Source organism: Panulirus ornatus, chromosome 18 (genome assembly GCF_036320965.1).
Source record: "Panulirus ornatus isolate Po-2019 chromosome 18, ASM3632096v1, whole genome shotgun sequence".
Classification (NCBI taxonomy): domain Eukaryota; kingdom Metazoa; phylum Arthropoda; class Malacostraca; order Decapoda; family Palinuridae; genus Panulirus; species Panulirus ornatus.
In genome coordinates, this window is record NC_092241.1 from 57,197,917 (window position 1) to 57,214,036 (window position 16,120).

At 42.4% G+C, this 16,120-nt stretch overlaps 1 protein-coding gene across 5 annotated transcripts in view; it reads left to right on the plus strand.

Annotated features, from left to right (window-relative positions):
• Nucleotides 1-11,114, plus strand: part of LOC139755139 (uncharacterized) — a 59,014-nt gene extending 47,900 nt beyond the window's left edge. For 3 of the 5 annotated variants that reach the window (XM_071673284.1, XM_071673287.1, XM_071673285.1), the window contains 3 exons: nucleotides 3,255-3,431; nucleotides 5,267-5,517; nucleotides 8,661-8,930. In XM_071673284.1, the coding sequence (XP_071529385.1) occupies nucleotides 3,255-3,431; nucleotides 5,267-5,517; nucleotides 8,661-8,848 (616 nt within the window). In that variant the 3' untranslated portion in view covers nucleotides 8,849-8,930. Of the gene's footprint in view, nucleotides 1-3,254; nucleotides 3,432-5,266; nucleotides 5,518-8,660; nucleotides 8,931-9,627; nucleotides 9,815-10,150 lie in introns of those variants that run through there. The other 2 variants (XM_071673286.1, XM_071673288.1) reach the window with 2 other exon arrangements.
• Nucleotides 11,115-16,120: the final 5,006 nt, after the last annotated feature.

Consider the following 16,120-nt stretch of genomic DNA (forward strand, 5'->3'; position numbering starts at 1 on the left):
CTGTGAAATCACATGTGCAGCTGTGAAATCATATGTGCAGCTGTGAAATCATATGTGCAGCTGTGAAATCATATGTGCAGCTGTGAAATCCGTGGAGCAGGAGTTTCAGATCTAAAGTAAGACCAGATCTAATTTTGGGATTACGTAGTCTAAAAAGATATATATTCTTGCTAATGAAATTAATTTGATTTTATCCAGTATCAGGGGAAAAAAATTAAATATTTATTTACGAGTCACAGATAATGATGAGGTTGTCCTGACAGTTAATGATAAGCTCAGTCCTGACAGTTAATGATAAGCAAAGTCCTGACAGTTAATGATAAGCAAAGTCCTGACAGTTAATGATAAGCTCAGTCCTGACAGTTAATGATAAGCAAAGTCCTGACAGTTAATGATAAGCAAAGTCCTGACAGTTAATGATAAGCTCAGTCCTGACAGTTAATGATAAGCAAAGTCCTGACAGTTAATGATAAGCAAAGTCCTGACAGTTAATGATAAGCAAAGTCCTGACAGTTAATGATAAGCAAAGTCCTGACAGTTAATGATAAGCAAAGTCCTGACAGTTAATGATAAGCTCAGTCCTGACAGTTAATGATAAGCAAAGTCCTGACAGTTAATGATAAGCAAAGTCCTGACAGTTAATGATAAGCTCAGTCCTGACAGTTAATGATAAGCAAAGTCCTGACAGTTAATGATAAGCAAAGTCCTGACAGTTAATGATAAGCTCAGTCCTGACAGTTAATGATAAGCTCAGTCCTGACAGTTAATGATAAGCAAAGTCCTGACAGTTAATGATAAGCTCAGTCCTGACAGTTAATGATAAGCAAAGTCCTGACAGTTAATGATAAGCAAAGTCCTGACAGTTAATGATAAGCAAAGTCCTGACAGTTAATGATAAGCAAAGTCCTGACAGTTAATGATAAGCAAAGTCCTGACAGTTAATGATAAGCTCAGTCCTGACAGTTAATGATAAGCTCAGTCCTGACAGTTAATGATAAGCTCAGTCCTGACAGTTAATGATAAGCTCAGTCCTGACAGTTAATGATAAGCTCAGTCCTGACAGTTAATGATAAGCTCAGTCCTGACAGTTAATGATAAGCTCAGTCCTGACAGTTAATGATAAGCAAAGTCCTGACAGTTAATGATAAGCTCAGTCCTGACAGTTTCTGATGATATCACAGTGGCTGACACTTGTCAGCTGAAGAAAAAAAACGTTTACCCACATTAACGTGGCTTTACCTCCTTTTACTTTCATGTCATTATATATCTTACTAGTGAGACTTTATCTCATATGTAGAAATTGTTGTTATGTGTTATGGGGAAGAAATATAACATACCTGATTGCCTTTGAAGATATGATCTGCTGAACGTCAGAAATATTATATACAGCTGCTTATCTTATCAGTTACAAAAACGGGGCTGTGTAGCAAAAGGCTCCTCCCCCACCCACCACTATAGATGGAGACAGGATAGTACAGCAGATGGCTCCTCCCCACCCACCACTATAGATGGAGACAGGATAGTACAGCAGAAGGCTCCTCCCCCACCCACCACTATAGATGGAGACAGGATAGTACAGCAGAAGGCTCCTCCCCCACCCACCACTATAGATGGAGACAGGATAGTACAGCAGAAGGCTCCTCCCCACCCACCACTATAGAAGGAGACAGGATAGTGCAGCAGAAGGCTCCTCCCCCACCCACCACTATAGATGGAGACAGGATAGTACAGCAGAAGGCTCCTCCCCCACCCACCACTATAGATGGAGACAGGATAGTACAGCAGAAGGCTCCTCCCCACCCACCACTATAGATGGAGACAGGATAGTAAAGCAGAAGGCTCCTCCCCACCCACCACTATAGATGGAGACAGGATAGTGCAGCAGAAGGCTCCTCCCCCACCCACCACTATAGATGGAGACAGGTTAGTACAGCAGAAGGCTCCTCCCCCACCCACCACTATAGATGGAGACAGGATAGTACAGCAGAAGGCTCCTCCCCACCCACCACTATAGATGGAGACAGGATAGTACAGCAGAAGGCTCCTCCCCCACCCACCACTATAGATGGAGACAGGATAGTGCAGCAGAAGGCTCCTCCATGCTTACGAATTCTTCCAGCAGAAACAGCCGGTAGCGAGGACCTAAGATAGAAGTACCGTAAAACAACAGAGGGTAAACTGCCATGGGAAGTTCTGTAGGAGTGTGAGATGGAAATGTATACCTGAATGTACAGTTGCGTTGGCGGCCTCAGGATAGGAAGGTGAGATGTGAGGCGCGTCACTGGAGAGGAAGTAACAGTGTGGTTAGAAAATTTGAATTTGTACATCTAAATGTATTACGGAAGGAGATCTGATAATCAAGTAGGCATTTTTCTTTTGTTTTTTTCATAGGTCGAGTTGTAAAAAGTTTGAGTCGAGAGGGGGTCGTCTCTATGTAAGGAGGGATTCAGGTGTTTGTAAGTACCTGGTTGAGTATACGCAGATTGGGGATAGAGTTTAAGTAGGTGTAGGTCGAGCATACGCAGTAAGGAAGTTGAGCGTATGCTGGTAAGGGGTTGAGAGTTGGTAGATAAAGAGGTTGAGCGTGAGCAGGGAGGACGTAGAGTATGAAGGAAAACAAACAATGGGCTGAGTCTAGTTACAACGTGGGTCAACTCACGTAAAAGCGGAAGGGCTTGAGTGTGTGGAGGTGGGGTCGACTGTCAGTGGCTAGAGGTGGGGTGGATGCAGATTGGGTTTGGAGCTGACGTCCTGGTGGGGCGGAGCGATCGTAGACTGAGGGATGTGTGTACAGGTGGTTGTGTACATGCCTGAGGGAGGACGGGTGTTACACAGACGAAGGGAGGCTTGGTGCAAGAGGCAGGTGTAGGCTGGTACACTCAGTAATGTAGCACACACGAATAACCATCCGTTATTCGTAGCTAAGAGATTCATACTTACTTGGATGAAGACATGGACAACATAGGTGGTGTGTTGTTGTATAGGGCAAGAAGAAGGAACGAGTAGGTCATGAAAATTTAGACAACAGAGGCCCGGGTATGAGCCAAGACATGATGGGATACGATTTTTTTTTTTTTGGCTGCACTCAGCTCTCTCTCTCTCTCTCTCTCTCTCTCTCTCTCTCTCTCTCTCTCTCTCTCTCTCTCTCTCTCTCTCTCTCTCCCCCTCTGCTCAGTCTGTTTATTTTCTAGATGGATAAAAAATAGTTGATGATTTGACTAATTGGCCTGACGGCCTTTCTGTACCGTCCACAGGCTCTGGACCCTGGTGGAGCGGACCAAGATGTTTGCCCAAGAGAATATCTACTTCACCGACTGCGTCTTGCGGCACATGCACCAGCACCGCTTCATTGCCCACTACGACCCGGACGAGATCCCCATCTTGCCTAAACACGACAACTTCACGCACTTCCTCGACGACTTCCTAACCCAGTGAGTGCCGTGACCCTCAGGTTAAAAAGGTCCCTGTCTCTCCTCACAGCGACAGATCGCCAGCGTCTCCCACCACCGCCTGGGTACGCGTCAGTCTTCATAAGGTCACCAGAGATTATTCCATCCGAATCTTTTCCCTCAATATCCCTTTGTAGCTCACTAGAATTCATTATGGAGCTTGCTTTCTTGTTCTTAAAACCGATGTGTAAAACTTTGCATTCATCGATATAAGGATTCATATGCCTCCTGTGTGACCTCAGTCCATCACTTTTTCGTACGCCAGTTTGAAGCTGCAGAGAGGTAGATTTTCTTTTATAGATTTGTTTCCCCATCTTAGTATGGTCTGCACATTTCAACATCTTATAATGCAGCCCATTATGAATATCAGTGACGTTTTGAACAAAGAGAACCGGCCCCAGGACTAATCCTTGTAACACGCCACTTGTTACGTCTAACAATGCTGAGGCTTTACCGTTGACTGCCAGTCAACCAGTTTCTTAACCACAGAAATATAACCCCATCAGTAACATACAATAGTAACCTTTGATGTGGCACATTATCAAATGCTTTGAAAACGTAAATAGGTGATATGATCTGCTTTACTTTCATCATACATGTTGATTAGATTTCACAGAATAAATCAAGCAGATTCGTTAGACAAGACAGATTTCGTCGGAAACCACGCTGAGTCGTGTACTGAGAGGTGGTCTTCTTAATGGTGTACAATATCGTCCTGGATGATGGATGGTGCCAATAGCTAGCCAACTACAGACGTTCAGCTAACTAGACGATGTTTCCCAAGCAGTGATTTATTTCCCCTCTCTAAATATCGATGCTGCTTTGACAAACTTCCAAACCAGTCACTTGTTCTCCCCTGATCTTGAGATATGCAACTGTCGTCCCATCCACACCAGCTGCTTTGCCACCTGTCGAGTCAAGCCCCTCCCTATGACTCCGTCTCCGCCAACCTCTTCGTCCCAAACAACCCACACTCATCACTCTATCATCCAATACATCCGGAAACCTAGGTTTCAAAGCTTCTGTCTACAACCGCTCGTTACCTCTTGCTTTGGTTTGGCAAAATTTTGCTCTGCTTTTCTATATAGTCTCTATATCATCCTAAAGTCTAATTAACTGATTTTTTTTGTATATATGATTCATTTTCTCTAATATAAAAAATCTTTGTATATCATCGTTCTTATCATAGCGAATTGCCGTATCTCAGTAAAATAGGTGTTTGTAAATCTAATTCACCATTCATTACGCTTAAATTATAATAATCATTGTATCAGTAGAAAAGGAAACACAAAACTGGATACTTCCGGGTTCCAGCAACCGGAATAATTCTATTGAAATCTCTGTCCCGTGAGGAGTATATCATCCTAGAATGATGACACCTCACGGACATCATCTGAAGTTACTAGTGAACTCCAGGTTAACGATACCGTACAGATCGTCTGAAGTTACTTAAGAATTATTTACCAAAAGTGAAAAAAAGTAATCCAAGGGGAACTCTTCAGGTCTGGAATCATCCTCCAGAAATATTTTCCAGGTCTCTTATCCAGTCATTATAACAAATAGTGGCCGTAAGACCAGGGGAAACTCTGGAAAGCTGCTAGGTTCCAGTGGGGGAAACTCTGCCCCTCGCTCCGCCACTGACGTCAGAAACATGGAACGAAATCAGCGCTAACCTTGATGTCGTCTGTGTATAATACGCTTCTTCCAGTTACCACAACCACAGGACACACGCACACACACACACACAAACACACACACACACACACACACACACACACCACCCATCCAGTACTAACTCCCTGTGGTGTTGGTTCCAGAGCCTACACTGCATCCCAAAAGAAAAATAAGAAAAAGAAGCCCTCAGGTTATAGGTTTCAGTGGAACTACTTCTACGATGACCTGAAGCCAGTGGGCGAGGCTTCGACCCTGCCGGAGTACCTGTGGGCTCTCAGACACACCCTGAGGCCGACCAAGGACCTTATAGCAACCCCAGGAAAGTTTAAGGCTCTATACGACACGGACGTCGTTAGAGGAGTCTTCTCACACGGAACCCTCCAGTGTTCGACTGGTAAACAAAACAGCCGTTTCTGCCTAATGTAAAAATTTGATTAAAAACTAATTTTTTTTCTCTCGCACAGTAAGAGGGTTATGAAGAGGTTGTACACTCGTGTGGTATACCATCTCTTGATTGCCATACAGTATATAAATGAATGATTTAATAACAGCAACAGACCATTGTGTCCTAAAGAGGCTGTTCGTGATAGCTTCAGAAACTTGTGTATTTTGTCACCATTCGCACTCATAACTCAGCTTATTCCATAATCCATCCAATACTCTCACATCATAAGAGTGATCCTTTTTAACTCGGTTATAGCAGGTCTTTTGTTCACGTTATATTATCTGGATATCTTATACCATCAGGGCTCTATTGAACCTCACATCTGTACCATTCGTGATCTCTCGTGGTCTACAAGCCTAGTCTCATTTACTTCATCGTTGCTTCACTTGTTTCTCGTCCTCAAAACTCTCTCAGTGAAGGTGTGGTTCCTCATTGAACTTCGAACGTCATTATTGCTCAGACAATTATGGTCTTTCATTTTCTATTCCCTTCTTCCTTCAGAGAACTGAATTTTTCTTTGTTAACACCTTCGCGGACCCAACACCTTCGCGGACCAGTAGATTTTCTCGATGGTATCGTCAGTGTTCCCTTACCGTCCTCATGATTTAGCGAGTGAGGTCCTCTCCTCATACCTCGTGTCCTTCTGATTCTGTTACTCTCCTCGCTGCATTCCTTTGTATCTTCTCCAGCATCTCAGTGTTTCCTCAAGTGACGATACCAAAATGCTTGAGCAGGTAGTAGATTGTGGTCCGCCAGTCACTGTCAGATCTGTTCCGTCCCTTCCTCATCTTTGAATCAAATCTCATCCACAAGGGATATGATTCCGTTGATATGAGGGTCCTCAGTAGGGTTCTGACCGTGTATGGTGTCCATAAAGCACTTCTATGAAAACGGTTTAACAGGTCGTGTCACGAAAGTTGATGCATGTGTGAGAGTGGTGGTGGTATGAGTGGTGGTGAGTGAGTGGTGATGGTATGAGTGGTGGTATGAGTGAGTGGTGGTGGTATAAGTGGTGGTATGAGTGAATAGTGATGGTATGAGTGGTGGTATGAGTGAGTGGTGATGGTATGAGTGGTGGTATGAGTGAGTGGTGATGGTATGAGTGGTGGTGGTATAAGTGGTGGTATGAGTGAGTAGTGATGGTATGAGTGGTGGTATGAGTGAGTGGTGATGGTATGAGTGGTGGTGGTATAAGTGGTGGTATGAGTGAGTAGTGATGGTATGAGTGGTGGTATGAGTGAGTGGTGATGGTATGAGTGGTGGTATGAGTGAGCGGTGATGGTATGAGTGGTGGTATGAGTGAGTGGTGATGGTATGAGTGGTGGTATGAGTGAGTGGTGGTGATATGAGTGAGTGGTGGTGGTATGTGTGGTGGTATGAGTGAGTGGTGATGGTATGAGTGGTGGTATGAGTGAGTGGTGGTGGTATGAGTGGTGGTGGTATGAGTGGTGGTGGTATGAGTGGTGGTATGAGTGATGGTGGTGGTATGAGTGGTGGTATGAATGAGTGGTGGTGGTATGAGTGAGTGGTGGTGGTATGAGTGACTGGTGGTGTTATGAGTGGTGGTATGAGTGAATGGTATCAAATATGGGAATACGTCGAGGTTGTGTGTGGTGTTACTATGGTTGTTTGATATTCTTTTATGAATCTGGTACCACGTGAGTTGGTTGGTTGGCAGGTTGGTTGGCTAGTTGGTTGGGTGGTTGATTGGCAGGTTGGTTGGCTAGTTGGCTGGCTGGTTGATTGGCACGTTGGTTGGCTAGTTGGTTGGCTGGTCGATTGGCGGGTTGGTTGGCTAGTTGATTGACAGGTTGGTTGGCTGGTTGGTAGGCTGGTTGGTTGGATGTTTGGCCTTTTGGCCTATTAACTCCCAGGGCCATTAAGACTTGCACTAACAGGAGAACTCTACTCTCGCCTTCCCCTTTTTTTACTGCCATCCTTGATGAACTTTACTGCCAAGTACTTAAACTCGCTCTCATCCTCCAGTTCTTCACCATCCAGTCTGGTATTACACCACAAAGGCTACGACATTACTATCAGCTAACTTACAGCCTCCTCCTCCTCCTTCTCCTCCTCCTCCTCCTCCTCCTCCTCCTCCTCCTCCTCCTCCTCCCTCCTGCCAAACACATCATCAGAGCGACACCACCGTTCAATCCAGCGCAGACAACAACAGCGGCATCATCAGCAGACAGTAACTGTAGTAACTTCCATTCTTTCCCACTAGGGTTCGGTAGTACACCCACCATGACCTGACCTCACCTCTCGTAGCAAGGTCCATATACATGTGTATGTGGCCTAAGAACAATCCCTAACACCAGTAGATGATGTTAATGATTTGTTGTTTCCTCTTTGGCTGGTGGATGCGGGAAGCCAAGAAAGACATCCTAGATATGAATTCTGCTAAGCTCCAAGAGGCAATGCACAGAAACAGTCAAAAGACAATCCAACACTTTGATTCATTGGTACACCGCAGTATGAATACTGTGTTCAGTTTTGGCCGACCTATTTTAAAGAAAAAGTCACTATGGAGAGAGTACAGCGTCGAGCTACGGAGATAATTCCCGGACTGAGAAATTAATCCTATGGGAGCCGACATAACGACTCTTTAGGTTAGAAGTAAAAAAAACAAAAGTTAAGAGGCGACGTAATTCAGATATAAATGATCAAAGGCTTTGATCATGTCGATCTAATAAGTTACGTTTCGATTCGCTGGATTCCATTCGTAGCAATGGATATAGACTCGTAGGCCAAGTTTCTTCCCTTGAATTAGGCAAACTGCTTCTTCTTTAACATGATTGTTAACAAGTGGAATGACTCACCACTTAGGGCGATTGAAAACAGTACCACAGACGCGTTTCAGAACAGACTTGATGAATATTACGCTCAAGTTTTTATGACTTACAACATCAACGCCTCCTAAGTTAGAAGAACAATCTATAGGGCTATTCTCTTCAAATTAATCTCTTTGCCTTTCTACCATTAACCACACTTATCTGAGATTCTGATACCTTCCATTATTACAATCTGTCTCGAAAGGATCACTAGGTCTGTGTTGCTGTCTATGATGTATGCTAACCTCTTGTATTCCACAGGACGATGTCATTTTAACTCCTTGATCACCTTGAAACCTAGTGACGCGTACTTGGGTCACTTCAGTCGGAAATGTGGGCCCAAGTGTACAAATATAACGTCGACTAAGGAGGAGCTGTTCCTCCTCAAATACAAGGACCAAGTGACCGGAGCCGTGACGAAGGTCCTACAGCAACTAGAACTTATATAAAGACGAATCTCTCTCTCTCTCTCTCTCTCTCTCTCTCTCTCTCTCTCTCTCTCTCTCTCTCTCTCTCTCTCTCTGTTCCTCTAGTCTCAACACAGTTAAAAACGTAGAAAAAAACTTGTATATCCTATTATTTTGGACGTTTTGTATACGATTATTTTTTTTTACGAATAAATAGAAAAAAAAAGATAGATATTTTATGACTATAATGATATGATACATAGTGTAGATGTCGTGATACGTACAAATGTTATACAAACGGTAAAAGGGGCTGCCATCAGACGAGATAAAGCGCTGACAGATAACGCGGGGGAGGCGGAGCACAAGAGGGCGTGAGGAGGGAGGACAAACTACTCAGGTGGCAGCGGTGAGCAGTGACAAGCGGACGACGGAGGTGTGTGGCACCACAGACCTAGGCTACACGAAGACGTACGAGCGACCCATCTACTCACGACTCCCACCCTAGCCTAGCCTATAACAAGACAGTGAACTATCAAATTATAACTCCCAGACCTAGTGTGTGTGTGTGTGTGTGTGTGTGTGTACAAACAGGAATAGAGACATGGTACGTATATACAGTTAAGAGACGGCAATGCGAACGTGAAATTCCCTCTCCGTAACAAAGAATAGTCACACACACACACACACACACACACACACACACATGTGTAAGCAGGCAGAATATTTTCTTTAATACGATTTTTGTTGAAGACTCACGCATATTTAACATTCTTGAGCTTTCTTTTTTTTTTTTTTTTTCCAATTTTTCCTCCGTCCAACAGCGTGTGGTGCCAGTGCACTGATAACATTCATGTCATCATCAATATACGACACGGACAAGGACCATCTGTAGACACTTTACAGAAGGCTATGAAGGAGACATCTGTCCTGAGATTCACTTATGAGGTGGTTGTGTGGACGACAAGATCCCCCTTTCTTGATGTAGTGGACACCCAGGCCCATAATAAGGTATACCAGACCAACGTTCATCATTAAGCCTACCGATCTGTGAAGGTGGCTGTGAACGTCGAATGCGAGTGGTGGCCCGAGAGGTGCAGGCTAGGTTAGGTTAGTCAAGCCTACATGAGTCGTGCTTACAAGAACTCCTCATCATGGGACTTCTTCCACCGAGAAATCACCAGTGTCCAGCAAATCTGAGTTAACAATGTTTTCTTTTCTCCATAAAATCATCGAGAGAGAGAGAGAGAGAGAGAGAGAGAGAGAGAGAGATGTGTGTGTGTGTGTGTGTGTGTTTATCACAGCCAACAACAACCTAGAACTGTTCGAGTTTTCTCCAAACACCAGATGTCTCCTGCCTATCGAACTGACGAACGTATCCTGAAGGAGATGATAGATAGGAACATCACCTGAAGATGGACTGAGCATCATCATTTACCAACAGTACAAGAACACTAGTGACTACAGCATGAAGAACAACCTCACAAAGAGGAAATAAGCAACTACAGTCCGACAATGCAGTTTCCAAGTACTCCTGCCCAGTTGAAGGTTTTGAATTCAAGACAACCTGAACCACATCGGCATGACTACTATATCACTCAGTCGAAGCTTAGCACTTTCATCTTCAAAACGGAGGCCCTAAACTACACATGCAGCAGCAACATAACATAAATCTCCCTCGTCAGCATCTTGCTGAAAACGCAATGATACTGAACATTGTCACGACCCTACAAGACTACAAGTAACAGAAGCAATGTACATAAAATCATTCCTTCAAAAATCATCAAAATACATGACAAGCTTGTGGGACTCTTCCACTTACTCTCTACCGCACCCCAATTGCCCCGCTCTCTACCTCCTGATGTTAGTAATGTTAGTAATAGATATTGCAATAGAAAGGATTGTGAATAAAAAGGGAGGTTATGTTTGGGACTCGATTCTCTCGTTTACCATCTCTAATACGTAGAAATGGAGGATTTCAGACCTCATTCATAGCTGCAAAATGATAATTATCAAAATTTCCATTTGGTGTCTCGCATCTTACTTATATTCTTAAAATTTTACTGGAAAGCTTCAGGATTGAAGAAACGACAGATTCTTGATTTACACTCGCACTTGTTACAACAACCTTGAGGTACAAGTGATAAGTCATACAGTAAATTATCAAGAATCAAGTTGCAGTACAAACTTCTCTCAAGTGCCCCCTCCACAACCCACGTGAGAAAACGGAGACACTGAAGACGTCTATCTAAAAGGGTGATCAAGTACACAGGGTAATTATTCTATTTTCAAGTAATACGTTTTACTCACAAATATGTCGAGAGACTCGAGACAGATAAACAGTATATAGCATTCTGAGACAAAAGGTAATTTTGACTTATAATGTAATCATATTTGCAAGTAGTTTAACGACAGTGGAGGTGTAACTCAATTACGAACCTATAAACACAAAGGATAATCCCCTGTTACGCATTCTAGCACCTAATTAAGTCAGCTTAAAGGTAATGTTTGCGTATCCGACGCTCCCATAAGATGACAGATGGGCTTCTGTACTTCTGCCTGGCCGCAGTAGACTGACACAAGACATTCTCTAGTCCAAGGGGACTATGTTCCTGCCTATAGCGTATCTCATTCCCAACGACATGCAGAGGACGATTGTGTTAAACTATGTCACAACAGCGTTTTCTTCAACCTAGTAGTTCCCCGTGGGACACCCTACTTATCTTAGTACTAAAAGAAGGATGAAGGCTAGACTAAATTATCCTCAATCAATGAAGCTATCAACCTAGGTAGATTCTAATACCTGCACTTAACGAACTGCTCCAGAAATTATGTTAGATATTTTCCAACTTAGATGTGAAACATGGCTTTTGGCAGCTGCCTCTGGATGAAGACAGTGAGCTACTGACTGCATTCAACACCCCAAAAGGACACCTGAGATCTTACAACGATGCTCTGTGGACTAAAGTCATTTCCCGTAACCTTTACAAGGCTCATGAGAATGATTTGTAGTGGTTTAATAGGAAAGACTCCTATGGTTTACCTTAATAAGAAAGACCTGTGGTTTACCTTAACAGGAAAGACTCTTGTGGCTTACTTTAATAGGCAAGGTTTCACGGCACATAGGCAAATGTTGCCACATGCCATCAGCGTTAAGGTAACGTAATAATGACGCCTGATCTAGTGTTGGTATACCCCCAGGCCAAGGTATCAAGGCAACAGATACCCACTTGTCATGAGAGATACATTTACTCACTACTGTGAACTAGTTCCACTAAAAGGCCAAACTACTAAAACTGTCGTTAAGGACTTTAAAGAAAGACATCTTGAATCGCCACGTTCCACCATGAGTTCTGATCACATATAATGGAAGAGAATGTAACAATAAACTCATGGAAGAATTATATGTGAAGTAATCCCAAGGTTAACGTCAGAGACACACTTAGAATTACGAATGATCAGAATGATTACTGACATGAGTACACGTCTCGGATTAACAAAGTAACATGAAGGACTTCCGACTATTCCACGACATGGCATTTAATGCGTTGTATGAGTACGACAAAAGATAGCCGTGTGACCTGTCCACATCTGGACCATAGGTCAACTAAGGTCACGTAAAACCAGCAGACATATCGTCAAACTGGACAAAACACAGGTGAAGCGACGTAACAGGTGACACAAGAACAGACTAGCTAGACCCAGACAGATTAGGGAAGGTAACTTAATGATGTTGAAGAACGTTTGGTGGTGCAGGAGATAAATGTATGATAGCACCACAGGACCACACAGTGGGTGAAAAAGAAAACAACTTGCAGAAATAAAACAGCGCCAATGAAGCATCACCGAGAGTTAGCTCGCTTTCTTCACTGCTAAAGACGAAGTAAAACGGTCACTGTCGTCTGCTGCAGACAAGATCCCCCCCCCTCCCAAAAAGACACCCTACACCCCAATCCGCCCCGACGCCACAACGAAAACGCTCGAACACACACACACACACACATACTGGCCCGTAACACACTGCCTGTAAACACAACACCGTAACAACCACAGTGTTCAACTGACGTAGAAAATTAAGAGAATTGTCGATGAGTTGTTGTTGTTTAGACACCTCCCCCCCTCCTCCCCGCCCTGATTTTCACAACCATGGGGGGAAAAAAACAAGTATAGCTATATTTCGAAGCTATTACTATGATGCAAGTCGAACAGGAATTATAGCAATGGTATAGCCATTATCATCACGGTACAGATATTAATGGTAGTCTTGTACTATCGACAACTGGCAAAGATAATAATGGGACCATATCTTTATCAATAAGTATGAATAAACTGTAACACAAGATAATTTCATTACGAAAAAATCGTGATTACGTATTCGAATTGTTCCTAGATGTTCTCTCTATTTTTTTTTTATGATTTACGAATATAAATGTGCGTTTAAAGTGACTGAAAACTTCATAAAGATCAAAATTATGCAATTAGGTTAGTGGTAGAGCAAGTGGCTTACTCGTGAGTTCGAAACCCACCATAGATACGGTTCCAAACGGCTTAACATAACTTAAGGGTAAAGTTACAGATCACAGAATAACAGCATCCAGTGACGTAGTATTGGTCAAATTCTAAACTGTGGATTGAGTTTGATTTAGAGAGAGAGTCGTCGACCCTGCTTTGGCACGGATGGGTAAACATTTTACGCAGCCGGACTGACGGTAGCGTAAGGCTACACTGCCGGTTTTACACGAGTTTACATGAGGAAGACAGACAATTGGAGGTCCTGATTGGTCAACATACCCATGTACTGCCCATTCAAGTTTATTTTCGTCCTTATATGACCTGTAATCACTAGGCTCAAGAAACAAGCGGTGGACAGTCGAAACATGATCAACAAAAACTTCTTGGCCCATACCCTAAACATATCGCCTATATTCAATTGAATTATTAGGGCCAGACATCACCAAGCATATTACCTATAATTACATGAAACATCATTGACCAAAAGCATTCGACATGATACCTATAATCATCACATGATACCTATAATCATCACTTCAAACATCATAGTCATCGGCCATGCTTCCTATAATCTGTTGAAACATCATTGGTCTTGTCACCTACAATTCAGCCGATCAATTGGGACCGAAAAAGCAATCGACAATTTAACTATGATTATTCGGTACATTATAGGCCAAACCTCACAGGATAAATTACCTATAATCAACAGATACATTAAGGTCAAACATCAGTGGATGAATACCCTATAATCATCATAAACATTGTGGCCAAACATCACTGGACAAATAATTTATGACCAATTGAAAAATCATGGCCAAACAAGTTGATCAATAGTAATTATGTTACTTACCTTCGGCTGGCCAGCTGGCTGGTATAGGGTCCTGGAAACTACCATTTTTCAGTCACAAGACTCACTGGAAATTGATGACTTTATGTTTATGCTTTCCAGACAATCACATGACAACAGTCAAAGTCCACATATAACTTCTCGAGTCTGTATTGGACTAAAACCGTTCATGTCTTTGTATATCGCAATGTTTCAACGCATTTTCCCCACACTAATCACTATATTTACATATTGAGTTTCCCCTAACCATGAAAATAGTAGACGTATTTTCAATCTATTGTCCACCAATCACCGACTCCAATCAAGTACACCCAGATATATATATATATATATATATATATATATATATATATATATATAATTGTCTCTTTAGCAACACACCTTTTAATCTTTCTGTTGTGCTTTTCGTTTGAATTCATGGTTTCGTTAACGTAAAAATTCATTGCATGATCATAATTTCCCAGTGATGTGTCGACCCAACGAGGTTAAAATGTACTACCATCACTCACACAGGTACACTGAAACTGATACAGATTACAGAGGATCGAGGCTGTACACTAATGACCGGGGAATATCTAGTTAAGAAGTATAACTCTCTACTATAACCATATATCTTAGAAAAAAACGAAATTGGTGCTACAGTCAGGTCGCATCGTCAACTGTCGGCAAAGATGATAACTTTTTTTCATAGAAAACTATATATAGAAAATGGTTCATGGGTGGGTGACTATACTGGTTGATGAGCTGTACTACTAGAAGAAACCAGCGATCGTCATCGTAAATGTATGATGTAAGTAGTTTACGTAAAATGAATTAAGTACATAAACCCTGACCAAAGAAGGTACTCATAAGTGTTTTTGGTAACTTAGATTATAAGTATAAATTATGCTAGGTTTTTTGGTAGAGAAGAATCTTATGAACTTTCACATATTTGTAGACCTTACAGGTATACTGTGTAATGCTGTGTATGAAAACATGTAAGCAGGACCTGTATACACAATCGTGGGTTGAAATAAACATTTGTGTTAGTAGCATAAAAACAAGACGTGATTCATCCTTCGAAAAACATTTAAACTTTGAGAATTCATTTTGGACTGAGGACCACATCATATTGCAAATTATTCAGTGGAAATAAATTCAGAAAGATCCAATCAGTAATGTCCTTACACTTAAACAACCTCATACGTACAGAGCCTCATACATACACGGCCCCATACATACATAACCTCAAGCATACAGAGCCTCATACATACAGAACCTGATACATACAGAGCCTCATACATACAGAGCCTCATACATACACAAGCTCATACATACACATTCTCATACATTCACAACCTCATAGATACACAACATCATACATACAGAGCCTCATACATACAGAGCCTCATACAGACACAATCTCATACATACACAACCTCAAAGATACACAACCTCTTACATACAGAGCCTCATACATACACAACCTCATACATACGGAGCCTCATACATATAGAGCCTTATACATACACAACCTCATACATAAACATCCTCTTACATACACAACCTCATGCATACACAGCCTCATAGATACCTCATGCATACACAACCTCATAAATACAACCTCATACATACACCTCATAAATACAACCTCGTATATACACAACCTCATAAACACAACCTCAAACAGCGCTGGGTATCCTCACTTAGCGACAACATGAACTATAACTAAGGGGTGGATTACAAATCTAAAGTTATTGAAAAAATTAGTTTTTATTTCATTTTCTGTTGGCGAACTTTTCTAATTTGATGGTGTGTTGTTGTTGTTGTTGTTGTTGTTGTTGTATCCCTTACGCCGCGCCCTGTGCCCCTCACAGGATGGGATGATCACGGCCCCGATCGCTCAAAATCTTTTTCACTTCATCTTTCCACCTCCACTTTGGTCTCCCACTGCTCCTCGTTCCCTCCACCTCCGACAC